General features: G+C 52.4%; 1 protein-coding gene across 1 annotated transcript in view; it reads right to left on the reverse strand.

Annotated features, from left to right (window-relative positions):
• The window catches only part of LOC144490607 (membrane-associated phosphatidylinositol transfer protein 1-like), a 26,891-nt gene extending 15,593 nt beyond the window's left edge, over positions 1-11,298 (reverse strand). The window contains exons 1-4 of the mRNA XM_078208317.1: positions 11,153-11,298; positions 2,916-3,130; positions 1,486-1,607; positions 95-325 (exon numbers count right to left, since the gene is read on the reverse strand). Of these exons, the coding sequence (XP_078064443.1) occupies positions 95-325; positions 1,486-1,607; positions 2,916-3,130; positions 11,153-11,230 (646 nt within the window). The 5' untranslated portion in view covers positions 11,231-11,298. The remainder of the gene's footprint in view (positions 1-94; positions 326-1,485; positions 1,608-2,915; positions 3,131-11,152) is intronic.
• Between the last annotated feature and the right edge of the window lie 3,769 nt (positions 11,299-15,067).

Raw genomic sequence — 15,067 nt, forward strand, 5'->3', positions numbered from 1 at the left:
GGGGCAGTGAGGGGCAGCGGTGGGCAGCGGTGGGCAGCAGTGAGCAGCGGTTGGCAGCGGTTGGCAGCGAGGAGTGTGGACTGTGTTCACTCACCCACATCGTGAATAAACTGCTCGATTTTGGACTGCATGCCCCAGTAGCGGAATTCTACCTTGCACAGTTTGTAGGCACACATCACCGAGTCCCCTCCCTGACCCCTCCCACACTCAATCCAATTGTCCAGCAGAGGCCCCCGACACGTCTTCATCGAACGGTACAACCTGGGATCTTCCTCTGCCTTGTACTCGGTCTGGGAGATCGGGTCTCGCACAATGTCGATCACATCTGGACAACAACATCAGTGTTAACGTGACCCAGTCAACAAGAGTCAAGCCCCCCTCACACTCAAACAGCCCATCACCAACCGCGTCCCTGACCGAGAGACTCCCCCTTTAAACAGAGTCCCTGACCGAGAGACTCCCCCTTTAAACACAGTCCCTGACGGAGAGACTCCCTCTTTAAACAGAGTCCCTGACCGAGAGACTCCCCCTTTAAACAGAGTCCCTGACCGAGAGACTCCCTCTTTAAACAGAGTCCCTGACCGAGAGACTCCCTCTTTAAACAGGGTCCCTGACCGAGAGACTCCCTCTTTAAACAGAGTCCCTGACCGAGAGACTCCCCCTTTAAACAGAGTCCCTGACCGAGAGACTCCCTCTTTAAACAGAGTCCCTGACCGAGAGACTCCCTCTTTAAACAGAGTCCCTGACGGAGAGACTCCCTCTTTAAACAGAGTCCCTGACGGAGAGACTCCCTCTTTAAACACAGTCCCTGACGGAGAGACTCCCTCTTTAAACACAGTCCCTGACGGAGAGACTCCCTCTTTAAACAGAGTCCCTGACGGAGAGACTCCCTCTTTAAACACAGTCCCTGACAGATAGACTCCCTCTTTAAACAGAGTCCCTGACGGAGAGACTCCCTCTTTAAACAGAGTCCCTGACGGAGAGACACCCTCTTTAAACAGAGTCCCTGACAGAGAGACTCCCTCTTTAAACAGAGTCCCTGCCGGAGAGACTCCCTCTTTAAACAGAGTCCCTGACGGAGAGACTCCCTCTTTAAACAGAGTCCCTGACGGAGAGACTCCCTCTTTAAACAGAGTCCCTGAAGGAGAGACTCCCTCTTTAAACAGAGTCCCTGACGGAGAGACTCCCTCTTTAAACAGAGTTCCTGACAGAGAGACTCCCTCTTTAAACAGAGTCCCTGACGGAGAGACTCCCTCTTTAAACAGAGTCCCTGACGGAGAGACTCCCTCTTTAAACAGAGTCCCTGACGGAGAGACTCCCTCTTTAAACAGAGTCCCTGACAGAGAGACTCCCTCTTTAAACAGAGTCCCTGACGGAGAGACTCCCTCTTTAAACAGAGTCCCTGATGGAGAGACTGACTCCCCCTGCCCACATAGCAGAAGCCACTAGCATTGGGGTCAGAGGCTGTTGACAAGTTGACCTTACCCACGATGCGTTGCCTCTTCTCTGCAGACACCAGGTTGAACACATTAGGCTGGGTTCCACTGTCAGGCTTGTAATACGTCTCAATATCGATGGAGAACTTCTCGACAAAGGGACAAGTATACCTGTGGGGGGCAAAAACAGCAGCAAGAAAAAGAAATAATAACCTTTAAATCATCGTCATTCAGCCCCTTCTCCAGCCTGTTACACAGGAACAGGAGGAGGCCCCATTCAGCCCCTTCTCCAGCCTGTTACCCAGGAACAGGAGGAGGCCCCATTCAGCCCCTTCTCCAGCCTGTTACACAGAAACAGGAGGAGGCCCCATTCAGCCCCTTCTCCAGCCTGTTACACAGGAACAGGAGGAGGCCCCATTCAGCCCCTTCTCCAGCCTGTTACACAGGAACAGGAGGAGGCCATTCAGCCCCTTCTCCAGCCTGTTACACAGGAACAGGAGGAGGCCCCATTCAGCCCCTTCTCCAGCCTGTTACACAGGAACAGGAGGAGGCCCCATTCAGCCCCTTCTCCAGCCTGTTCCACAGGAACAGGAGGAGGCCCCATTCAGCCCCTTCCCCAGCCTGTTACACAGGAACAGGAGGAGGCCATTCAGCCCCTTCTCCAGCCTGTTCCACAGGAACAGGAGGAGGCCCCATTCAGCCCCTTCTCCAGCCTGTTACCCAGGAACAGGAGGAGGCCCCATTCAGCCCCTTCCCCAGCCTGTTACACAGGAACAGGAGGAGGCCATTCAGCCCCTTCTCCAGCCTGTTACACAGGAACAGGAGGAGGCCATTCAGCCCCTTCTCCAGCCTGTTACCCAGGAACAGGAGGAGGCCATTCAGCCCCTTCTCCAGCCTGTTACACAGGAACAGGAGGAGGCCCCATTCAGCCCCTTCTCCAGCCTGTTACACAGGAACAGGAGGAGGCCATTCAGCCCCTTCTCCAGCCTGTTACACAGGAACAGGAGGCCCCATTCAGCCCCTTCTCCAGCCTGTTACACAGGAACAGGAGGAAGGCCATTCAGCCCCTTCTCCAGCCTGTTACACAGGAACAGGAGGAGGCCATTCAGCCCCTTCTCCAGCCTGTTACACAGGAACAGGAGGAGGCCCCATTCAGCCCCTTCTCCAGCCTGTTACACAGGAACAGGAGGAGGCCATTCAGCCCCTTCTCCAGCCTGTTACACAGGAACAGGAAGAGGCCATTCAGCCCCTTCTCCAGCCTGTTACACAGGAACAGGAGGAAGGCCATTCAGCCCCTTCTCCAGCCTGTTACACAGGAACAGGAGGAAGGCCATTCAGCCCCTTCTCCAGCCTGTTACACAGGAACAGGAGGAGGCCATTCAGCCCCTTCTCCAGCCTGTTACACAGGAACAGGAGGAGGCCATTCAGCCCCTTCTCCAGCAACAGCCCCTCTCTGATTGCCCCCCTGCTCTCTCGTACCTGGTTCTGGTGTACGGATAAGCGTTCCAGGATTCCTCCTCCACCTGCAGTGCGGCCTTGGGAAGCAGAGCCCGGAACCAGCCGGGAATGTGCGATCCCACGTGGTAGACCTTGTGGGTGAATTGTCCACAACCCCCAGGCCCGTCCGAGTAGGGGCGATTCTCCAGAATCTCCACTCCACTGCCCTCACCGCTGCTCTCATCCCGACTCTTCTTCTATGGAGAGAGACACAGAGCAACATCGTAACCCCGGATCCAATCCCGATCCCGTGCTGTGCCTGTCCTGGGAGTGTTTGATGGGGACAGTGTAGAGGGAGCTTTACTCTGTATCTAACCCCGTGCTGTACCTGTCCTGGGAGTGTTTGATGGGGACAGTGTAGAGGGAGCTTTACTCTGTATCTAACCCCGTGCTGTACCTGTCCTGGGAGTGTTTGATGGGGACAGTGTAGAGGGAGCTTTACTCTGTATCTAACCCCGTGCTGTACCTGTCCTGGGAGTGTTTGATGGGGGACAGTGTAGAGGGAGCTTTACTCTGTATCTAACCCCGTGCTGTACCTGTCCTGGGAGTGTTTGATGGGGACAGTGTAGAGGGAGCTTTACTCTGTATCTAACCCCGTGCTGTACCTGTCCTGGGAGTGTTTGATGGGGGACAGTGTAGAGGGAGCTTTACTCTGTATCTAACCCCGTGCTGTACCTGTCCTGGGAGTGTTTGATGAGGGACAGTGTAGAGGGAGCTTTACTCTGTATCTAACCCCGTGCTGTACCTGTCCTGGGAGTGTTTGATGGGGACAGTGTAGAGGGAGCTTTACTCTGTATCTAACCCCGTGCTGTACCTGTCCTGGGAGTGTTTGATGGGGACAGTGTAGAGGGAGCTTTACTCTGTATCTAACCCCGTGCTGTACCTGTCCTGGGAGTGTTTGATGGGGACAGTGTAGAGGGAGCTTTACTCTGTATCTAACCCCGTGCTGTACCTGTCCTGGGAGTGTTTGATGGGGACAGTGTAGAGGGAGCTTTACTCTGTATCTAACCCCGTGCTGTACCTGTCCTGGGAGTGTTTGATGGGGACAGTTTAGAGGGAGCTTTACTCTGTATCTAACCCCGTGCTGTACCTGTCCTGGGAGTGTTTGATGGCGACAGTGTAGAGGGAGCTTTACTCTGTATCTAACCCCGTGCTGTACCTGTCCTGGGAGTGTTTGATGGGGGACAGTGTAGAGGGAGCTTTACTCTGTATCTAACCCCGTGCTGTACCTGTCCTGGGAGTGTTTGATGGGGACAGTGTAGAGGGAGCTTTACTCTGTATCTAACCCCGTGCTGTACCTGTCCTGGGAGTGTTTGATGGGGACAGTGTAGAGGGAGCTTTACTCTGTATCTAACCCCGTGCTGTACCTGTCCTGGGAGTGTTTGATGGGGGACAGTGTAGAGGGAGCTTTACTCTGTATCTAACCTCGTGCTGTACCTGTCCTGGGAGTGTTTGATGGGGACAGTGTAGAGGGAGCTTTACTCTGTATCTAACCCCGTGCTGTACCTGTCCTGGGAGTGTTTGATGGGGACAGTGTAGAGGGAGCTTTACTCTGTATCTAACCCCGTACTGTACCTGTCCTGGGAGTGTTTGATGGGGACAGTGTAGAGGGAGCTTTACTCTGTATCTAACCCCGTGCTGTACCTGTCCTGGGAGTGTTTGATGGGGGACAGTGTAGAGGGAGCTTGACTCTGTATCTAACCCCGTGCTGTACCTGTCCTGGGGGTGTTTGATGGGGGACAGTGTAGAGGGAGCTTGACTCTGTATCTAACCCCGTGCTGTACCTGTCCTGGGAGTGTTTGATGGGGACAGTGTAGAGGGAGCTTTACTCTGTATCTAACCCCATGCTGTACCTGTCCTGGGAATGTTTGATGGGGACAGTGTAGAGGGAGCTTTACTCTGTATCTAACCCCGTGCTGTACCTGTCCTGGGTGTGTTTGATGGGGACAGTGTAGAGGGAGCTTTACTCTGTATCTAACCCTGTGCTGTATCTGTCCTGGGAGTGTTTGATGGGGACAGTGTAGAGGGAGCTTTACTCTGTATCTAACCCCGTGCTGTACCTGTCCTGAGTGTTTGATGGGGGACAGTGTAGAGGGAGCTTTACTCTGTATCTGACCCCGTGCTGTACCTGTCCTGGGAGTGTTTGATGGGGGACAGTGTACAGGGAGCTTTACTCTGTATCTAACCCCGTGCTCTACCTGCCCTGGGAGTGTTTGATGGGGACAGTGTAGAGGGAGCTTTACTCTGTATCTAACCCCGTGCTGTACCTGTCCTGGGAGTGTTTGATGGGGACAGTGTAGAGGGAGCTTTACTCTGTATCTAACCCCGTGCTGTACCTGTCCTGGGAGTGTTTGATGGGGACAGTGTAGAGGGAGCTTTACTCTGTATCTAACCCCGTGCTGTACCTGTCCTGGGAGTGATTGATGGGGATAGTGTAGCGGGAGCTTTACTCTGTATCTAACGCCGTGCTGTACCTGTCCTGGGAGTGTTTGATGGGGACAGTGTACAGGGATCTTTACTCTGTATTTAACCCCGTGCTGTACCTGTCCTGGGAGTGTTTGATGGGGGAAAGTGTAGAGGGAGCTTTACTCTGTATCTAACCCCGTGCTGTACCTGTCCTGGGAGTGTTTGATGGGGGACAGTGTACAGGGATCTTTACTCTGTATCTAACGCCGTGCTGTACCTGTCCTGGGAGTGTTTGATGGGGGACAGTGTAGAGGGAGCTTTACTCTGTATCTAACCCCGTGCTGTACCTGTCCTGGGAGTGTTTAATGGGGACAGTGTAGAGGGAGCTTTACTCTGTATCTAACCCCGTGCTGTACTGTCCTGGGAGTGATTGATGGGGACAGTGTAGTGGGAGCTTTACTCTGTATCTAACCCCGTGCTGTACCTGTCCTGGGAGTGTTTGATGGGGGACAGTGTAGAGGAAGCTTTACTCTGTATCTAACCCCGTGCTGTACCTGTCCTGGGAGTGTTTGATGGGGACAGTGTGGAGGGAGCTTTACTCTGTATCTAACCCCGTGCTGTACCTGTCCTGGGAGTGTTTGATGGGGACAGTGTAGGTGGAGCTTTACTCTGTATCTAACCCCGTGCTGTACCTGTCCTGGGAGTGTTTGATGGGGACAGTGTAGAGGGAGCTTTACTCTGTATCTAACCCCGTGCTGTACCTGTCCTGGGAGTGTTTGATGGGGACAGTGCAGAGGGAGCTTTACTCTGTATCTAACCCCGTGCTGAATCTGTCCTGGGAGTGTTTGATGGGGACAGTGTAGAGGGAGCTTTACTCTGTATCTAACCCCGTGCTGTACCTGTCCTGGGAGTGTTTGATGGGGGACAGTGTAGGGGGAGCTTTACTCTGTATCTAACCCCGTACTGTACCTGTCCTGGGAGTGTTTGATGGGGACAGTGTAGAGGGAGCTTTACTCTGTATCTAACCCTGTGCTGTACCTGTCCTGGGAGTGTTTGATGGGGGACAGTGTAGAGGGAGCTTTACTCTGTATCTAACCCCGTGCTGTACCTGTCCTGAGAGTGTTTGATGGGGACAGTGTAGAGGGAGCTTTACTCTGTATCTAACCCCGTGCTGTACCTGTCCTGGGAGTGTTTGATGGGGACAGTGTAGAGGGAGCTTTACTCTGTATCTAACCCCGTGCTGTACCTGTCCTGGGAGTGTTTGATGGGGACAGTGTAGAGGGAGCTTTACTCTGTATCTAACCCCGTGCTGTACCTGTCCTGGGAGTGTTTGATGGGGGACAGTGTAGAGGGAGCTTGACTCTGTATCTAACCCCGTGCTGTACCTGTCCTGGGGGTGTTTGATGGGGGACAGTGTAGAGGGAGCTTGACTCTGTATCTAACCCCGTGCTGTACCTGTCCTGGGAGTGTTTGATGGGGACAGTGTAGAGGGAGCTTTACTCTGTATCTAACCCCATGCTGTACCTGTCCTGGGAATGTTTGATGGGGACAGTGTAGAGGGAGCTTTACTCTGTATCTAACCCCGTGCTGTACCTGTCCTGGGTGTGTTTGATGGGGACAGTGTAGAGGGAGCTTTACTCTGTATCTAACCCTGTGCTGTATCTGTCCTGGGAGTGTTTGATGGGGACAGTGTAGAGGGAGCTTTACTCTGTATCTAACCCCGTGCTGTACCTGTCCTGAGTGTTTGATGGGGGACAGTGTAGAGGGAGCTTTACTCTGTATCTGACCCCGTGCTGTACCTGTCCTGGGAGTGTTTGATGGGGGACAGTGTACAGGGAGCTTTACTCTGTATCTAACCCCGTGCTCTACCTGCCCTGGGAGTGTTTGATGGGGACAGTGTAGAGGGAGCTTTACTCTGTATCTAACCCCGTGCTGTACCTGTCCTGGGAGTGTTTGATGGGGACAGTGTAGAGGGAGCTTTACTCTGTATCTAACCCCGTGCTGTACCTGTCCTGGGAGTGTTTGATGGGGACAGTGTAGAGGGAGCTTTACTCTGTATCTAACCCCGTGCTGTACCTGTCCTGGGAGTGATTGATGGGGATAGTGTAGCGGGAGCTTTACTCTGTATCTAACCCCGTGCTGTACCTGTCCTGGGAGTGTTTGATGGGGACAGTGTACAGGGATCTTTACTCTGTATTTAACCCCGTGCTGTACCTGTCCTGGGAGTGTTTGATGGGGGACAGTGTAGAGGGAGCTTTACTCTGTATCTAACCCCGTGCTGTACCTGTCCTGGGAGTGTTTGATGGGGGACAGTGTACAGGGATCTTTATTCTGTATCTAACGCCGTGCTGTACCTGTCCTGGGAGTGTTTAATGGGGACAGTGTAGAGGGAGCTTTACTCTGTATCTAACCCCGTGCTGTACCTGTCCTGGGAGTGATTGATGGGGACAGTGTAGTGGGAGCTTTACTCTGTATCTAACCCCGTGCTGTACCTGTCCTGGGAGTGTTTGATGGGGGACAGTGTAGAGGAAGCTTTACTCTGTATCTAACCCCGTGCTGTACCTGTCCTGGGAGTGTTTGATGGGGACAGTGTAGAGGGAGCTTTACTCTGTATCTAACCCCGTGCTGTACCTGTCCTGGGAGTGTTTGATGGGGACAGTGTGGAGGGAGCTTTACTCTGTATCTAACCCCGTGCTGTACCTGTCCTGGGAGTGTTTGATGGGGGACAGTGTAGAGGAAGCTTTACTCTGTATCTAACCCCGTGCTGTACCTGTCCTGGGAGTGTTTGATGGGGACAGTGTAGAGGGAGCTTTACTCTGTATCTAACCCGGTGCTGTAACTGTCCTGGGAGTGTTTGATGGGGGACAGTGTAGAGGGAGCTTTACTCTGTATCTAACCCCGTGCTGAATCTGTCCTGGGAGTGTTTGATGGGGACAGTGTAGAGGGAGCTTTACTCTGTATCTAACCCCGTGCTGTACCTGTCCTGGGAGTGTTTGATGGGGGACAGTGTAGGGGGAGCTTTACTCTGTATCTAACCCCGTGCTCTACCTGTCCTGGGAGTGTTTGATGGGGACAGTGTAGAGGGAGCTTTACTCTGTATCTAACCCCGTGCTGTACCTGTCCTGGGAGTGTTTGATGGGGACAGTGTAGGGGGAGCTTTACTCTGTATCTAACCCCGTGCTGTACCTGTCCTGGGAGTGTTTGATGGGGACAATGTAGAGGGTGCTTTACTCTGTATCTAACCCCGTGCTGTACCTGTCCTGGGAGTGTTTGATGGGGACAGTGTAGAGGGAGCTTTACTCTGTATCTTGCCCCGTGCTGTACCTGCCCTGGGAGTGTTTGATGGGGGACAGTGTGGAGGGAGCTTTACTCTGTATCTAACCCCGTGCTGTACCTGCCCTGGGAGTGTTTGATGGGGGACAGTGCAGAGGGAGCTTTACTCTGTATCTAACCCCGTGCTGTACCGGTCCTGGGAGTGTTTGATGGGGGGACAGTGTAGAGGGAGCTTTACTCTGTATCTAACCCCGTGCTGTACCTGTCCTGGGAGTGTTTGATGGGGACAGTGTAGAGGGAGCTTGACTCTGTATCTAACCCCGTGCTGTACCTGTCCTGGGAGTGTTTGATGGGGGACAGTGCAGAGGGAGCTTTACTCTGTATCTAACCCCGTGCTGTACCTGTCCTGGGAGTGTTTGATGGGGACAGTGTAGAGGGAGTTTTACTCTGTATCTAACCCTGTGCTGTACCTCTCCTGGGAGTGTTTGATGGGGACAGTGTAGAGGGAGCTTTACTCTGTATCTAACCCTGTGCTGTACCTGTCCTGGGAGTGTTTGATAGGGGACAGTGTAGAGGGAGCTTTACTCTGTATCTAACCCCGTGCTGTACGTGTCCTGGGAGTGTTTGATGGGGGCAGTGTAGAGGGAGCTTTACTCTGTATCTAACCCCGTGCTGTACCTGTCCTGGGAGTGTTTGATGGGGGACAGTGCAGAGGGAGCTTTACTCTGTATCTAACCCCGTGCTGTACCTGTCCTGGGAGTGTTTGATGGGGACAGTGTAGAGGGAGCTTTACTCTGTATCTAACCCCGTGCTGTACCTGTCCTGGGAGTGTTTGATGGGGGACAGTGTAGAGGGAGCTTTACTCTGTATCTAACCCCGTGCTGTACCTGTCCTGGGAGTGTTTGATGGGGGACAGTGTAGAGGGAGCTTTACTCTGTATCTAACCCCGTGCTGTACCTGTCCTGGGAGTGTTTGATGGGGGACAGTGTAGAGGGAGCTTTACTCTGTATCTAACCCCGTGCTGTACCTGCCCTGGGAGTGTTTGATGGGGGACAGTGCAGAGGGAGCTTTACTCTGTATCTAACCCCGTGCTGTACCGGTCCTGGGAGTGTTTGATGGGGGGACAGTGTAGAGGGAGCTTTACTCTGTATCTAACCCCGTGCTGTACCTGTCCTGGGAGTGTTTGATGGGGACAGTGTAGAGGGAGCTTTACTCTGTATCTAACCCCGTGCTGTACCTGTCCTGGGAGTGTTTGATGGGGACAGTGTCGAGGGAGCTTTACTCTGTATCTAACCCCGTGCTGTACCTGTCCTGGGAGTGTTTGATGGGGGACAGTGTAGAGGGAGCTTTACTCTGTATCTAACCCCGTGCTGTACCTGTCCTGGGAGTGTTTGATGGGGGACAGTGCAGAGGGAGCTTTACTCTGTATCTGACCCCGTGCTGTACCTGTCCTGGGAGTGTTTGATGGGGACAGTGTAGAGGGAGTTTTACTCTGTATCTAACCCCGTGCTGTACCTGTCCTGGGAGTGTTTGATGGGGACAGTGTAGAGGGAGCTTTACTCTGTATCTAACCCTGTGCAGTACCTGTCCTGGGAGTGTTTGATAGGGGACAGTGTAGAGGGAGTTTTACTCTGTATCTAACCCCGTGCTGTACCTGTCCTGGGAGTGTTTGATGGGGGCAGTGTAGAGGGAGCTTTACTCTGTATCTAACCCCGTGCTGTACCTGTCCTGGGAGTGTTTGATGGGGGACAGTGCAGAGGGAGCTTTACTCTGTATCTAACCCCGTGCTGTACCTGTCCTGGGAGTGTTTGATGGGGACAGTGTACAGGGAGCTTTACTCTGTATCTAACCCCGTGCTGTACCTGCCCTGGGAGTGTTTGATGGGGGACAGTGCAGAGGGAGCTTTACTCTGTATCTAACCCCGTGCTGTACCTGTCCTGGGAGTGTTTGATGGGGGGACAGTGGAGAGGGAGCATTACTCTCTATCTAACTTCGTGCTGTACCTGTCCTGGGAGTGTTTGATGGGGGACAGTGTAGAGGGAGCTTTACTCTGTATCTAACCCTGTGCTGTACCTGTCCTGGGAGTGTTTGATGGGGGACAGTGTGGAGGGAGCTTTACTCTGTATCTAACCCCGTGCTGTACCTGTCCTGGGAGTGTTTGATGGGGACAGTGTCGAGGGAGCTTTACTCTGTATCTCACCCCGTGCTGTACCTGTCCTGGGAGTGTTTGATGGGGGACAGTGTAGAGGGAGCTTTACTCTGTATCGAACCCCGTGCTGTACTTGTCCTGGGAGTGTTTGATGGGGACAGTGTAGAGGGAGCTTTACTCTGTATCTAACCCCGTGCTGTACCTGTCCTGGGAGTGTTTGATGGGGGACAGTGTAGAGGGAGCTTTACTCTGTATCTAACCCCGTGCTGTACCTGTCCTGGGAGTGTTTGATGGGGACAGTGTGGAGGGAGCTTTACTCTGTATCTAACCCCGTGCTGTACCTGTCCGGGGAGTGTGTGAGGGGGATATTGGGTGTGCGGTGGGCACCTACCTGGATCATGTAAAGCTGAGCCACCTGGTATTCCTCCAGGCTCATGGGCAGAGCGATCCGATATTCTTTGATCAACATCTTCACGGGATTGGTTTGGAATCGAGTCAAGAATGAGGTTCATCAAATCACAGCAACGTCAGGCACCCTGAAAAGAGGAACAGTATCAATAAACTGAGAGAGAGAGAGACAGACAGAGAGAGAGACAGAGGGAGAGACAGAGGGAGAGACAGAGGGAGAGACAGAGGGAGAGACAGAGAGAGAGACAGAGAGAGAGACAGAGGGAGAGACAGAGAGAGAGACAGAGAGAGAGACAGAGAGAGAGACAGAGAGAGAGAGACAGAGAGAGAGAGACAGAGAGAGAGAGACAGAGGGAGAGACAGAGGGAGAGACAGAGGGAGAGACAGAGAGAGAGACAGAGGCAGACATAGAGTGACAGAGAGAGAGAGAGAGACAGAAAGAGAGAGACAGAGAGAGAGAGAGACAGAGAGAGAGAGACAGAGAGAGAGAGACAGAGAGAGAGACACAGAGAGAGAGAGAGAGACAGAGAGAGAGAGAGACAGAGAGAGAGACAGAGAGAGAGAGACAGAGAGAGAGAGACAGAAAGAGAGAGACGGAGAGAGAGAGCGAGACAGAGAGTCAGAGAGAGAGACAGAGAGAGAGAGAGAAACAGAGAGAGAGAGACAGAGGGAGAGAGAGACAGCGAGAGACGGAGAGGGAGACAGAGAGACAGAGAGAGAGAGCGACAGAGAGAGAGAGACAGAGAGAGAGAGAGACAGAGAGAGCGAGTGAGAGAGAGACAGAGAGAGTAGGAGAGAGGGAGAGAGAAGGAGAGAGGGAGAGAGAGAGAGACAGAGAGAGAGAGACAGAGAGAGACACACACAGAGAGAGAGAGAGACAGAGGGAGAGAGAGACAGCGAGAGACAGAGAGGGAGAGAGAGAGAGAGCGACAGAGAGAGACAGACAGAGAGAAAGACAGACAGAGAGAGAGAGACAGAGAGAGGGAGACAGAGAAAGAGAGACAGAGAGAGAGAGAGACGGAAAGAGAGACAGAGAGAGACAGAAAGGGAGAGAGACAGCGAGGGTGAGAGGCAGAGAGGGAGAGAGACAGAGAGTTGGAGACAGAGAGAGAGAGAGACAGAGACGCAGAGAGAGAGACACACCGTGTCCGCCTCAATCACCTTGCTTGGGAGTGCATTCCAGGCCCCCACCACCCTCTGTGTAAAATACGTCCCCCTGACACCTGTGTTGAACCTTGCCCCCCTCACCTTGAACCCGTGACCCCTTGTGTTCGTCACCTCCGACCTGGGAAAAAGCTTCCCACTGTTCACCCTATCTATGCCCTTCATAATTTTATACACCTCTATTAGGTCACCCCTCATCCTCCGTCTTTCCAGGGAGAAAGGTTGGATATCATGGGATAAAGGGGGAGGTGGCTAGATGGGTGGAGAACTGGCTTGGTCACAGAAGACAGAGGGTGGTAGTGGAAGGGTCTTTTTCCGGCTGGATGCCTGTGACTAGTGGTGTTCCGCAGGGCTCTGTATTGGGACCTCTGCTGTTTGTGATTTATATAAATGATCTGGAAGAAGGTGTAACTGGGGTGATCAGTAAGTTTGCGGACGACACAAAATTGGCAGGACTTGCAGATAGTGAGGAGCATTGTCAGAGGCTACAGAAGGATATAGATAGGCTGGAAATTTGGGCAAAGAAATGGCAGATGGAGTTCAATCCTGATAAATGCGAAGTGATGCATTTTGGTAGAAATAATGTAGGGAGGAGCTACACGATAAATGGAAGAACCATAAAGGGTGTAGATACGCAGAGGGACCAGGGTGTGCAAGTCCACAGATCCTTGAAGGTGACGTCACAGGTGGAGAAGGTGGTGAAGAAGGCATATGGCATGCTGGCCTTTATAGGACGGGGCATAGAGTATAAAAGTTGGGGTCTGATGTTGCAGATGTATAGAACGTTGGTTCGGCCGCATTTGGAATACTGCGCCCAGTTCTGGTCGCCACACTACCAGAAGGACGTGGAGGCTTTGGAGAGAGTACAGAGGAAGTTTACCAGGATGTTGCCTGGTATGGAAGGGCTTAGTTATGAGGAGAGATTGGGTAAACTGTGGTTGTTCTCCCTGGAAAGACGGAGGATGAGGGGAGACTTAATAGAGGTGTATAAAATTATGAAAGGCATAGATAGGGTGAACGGTGGGAAGCTTTTCCCCAGGTCGGTGGTGACGTTCCCGAGGGGTAATAGGTTCAAGGTGAAGGGGGGGAGGTTTAACACGGATATCAGAAGGACGTATTTTACACAGAGGGTGGTGGGGGCCTGGAATGCGCTGCCGGGCAAGGTGGTGGAGGCGGACACACTGGGAACGTTTAAGACTTATCTAGATAGCCACATGAACGGAGTGGGAATAGAGGGATACAAAAGAATGGTCTAGTTTGGACCAGGGAGCGGCGCAGGCTTGGAGGGCCGAAGGGCCTGTTCCTGTGCTGTATTGTTCTTTATTCTTTGTTCTTTGAGAACAACCCCAGTTTCCCCAATCTCTCCTCATAACCAAGCCCCTCCATACCAGGCAACATCCTGGTAAACCTCCTCTGTACTCTCTCCAAAGCCTCCATGTCCTTCTGGTAGTGTGGCGACCAGAACTGGACGCAGTATTCCAAATGCGGCCGAACCAGCGTTCTATACAACTGCATCATCAGACCCCAGCTTTTATATTCTATGCCCCGTCCAATAAAGGCAAGCATACCATATGCCTTCTTCACCACCCTCTCCACCTGTGCTGCCACCTTTAAGGATCTGTGGACTTGTACACCCAGGTCCCTCTGTGTGTCTATACTCCTGATGGTTCTGCCATTTATTGTATAACTCCCCCCTTGCATTAGATCTACCAAAATGCATCACTTCGCATTTATCTGGATTAAATTCCATCCGCCATTTCTCCGCCCAATGTTCCAGCCTATCTATATCCTGCTGTATTGTCCGACAATGTTCATCACTATCCGCAACTCCAGCAATCTTTGTGTCGTCCGCAAACTTACTGATTACACCAGCTACATCTTCCTCCAAATCATTTATATAAATCACAAACAGCAGAGGTCCCAGTACAGAGCCCTGCGGAACACCACTTGTCACAGACCTCCAGCCGGAAAAAGACCCCTCCACTGCTACCCTCTGACTTCTATGGCTAAGCCAGTTCTCCACCCATCTAGCTAGCTCACCTTTTATCCCGTGAGATTTAACCTTTTCCACCAGCCTGCCATGAGGGACCTTGTCAAATGCCTTACTAAAATCCATATAGACAACATCCACGGCCCTTCCCTCGTCAATCGTTTTTGTCACTTCCAAAAAACTCCACTAAATTTGTAAGGCACGACCTCCCTCTTACAAAACCATGCTGTCTGTCACTAATGAGATTGTTCCGTTCTAAATGCACATACATCTTGTCTCTAAGAATCCTCTCCAACAACTTCCCTACCACGGACGTCAAGCTCACTGGCCTATAATTACCCGGGTTATCCCTGCTACCCTTCTTAAACAACGGGACCACATTCGCTATCCTCCAATCCTCAGGGACCTCACCCGTGTCCAAAGAAGCGACAAAGATTTCCGTCAGAGGCCCAGCAATTTCATCTCTCGTCTCCCTGAGCAGTCGAGGATAGATGCCATCAGGCCCTGGGGCTTTGTCAGTTTTAATGTTCCCTAAAAAACCTCACACTTCCTCTCTTGTAATGGAGATTTTCTCTAACGGGTCAACACCTCCCTCCGAGACACTCCCGGTTAACACGCCCCTCTCCTTCGTGAATACCGATGCAAAGTATTCATTTAGGATCTCCCTTATTCCCTTGGGTTCTAAGCATAATTCCCCTCCTTTGTCCCTGAGAGGTCCGATTTTCTCCCTGACAACTCTTTTGT

The sequence above is a fragment of the Mustelus asterias genome, unplaced genomic scaffold (assembly GCF_964213995.1).
Source record: "Mustelus asterias unplaced genomic scaffold, sMusAst1.hap1.1 HAP1_SCAFFOLD_3488, whole genome shotgun sequence".
In the NCBI taxonomy this organism is placed as follows: domain Eukaryota; kingdom Metazoa; phylum Chordata; class Chondrichthyes; order Carcharhiniformes; family Triakidae; genus Mustelus; species Mustelus asterias.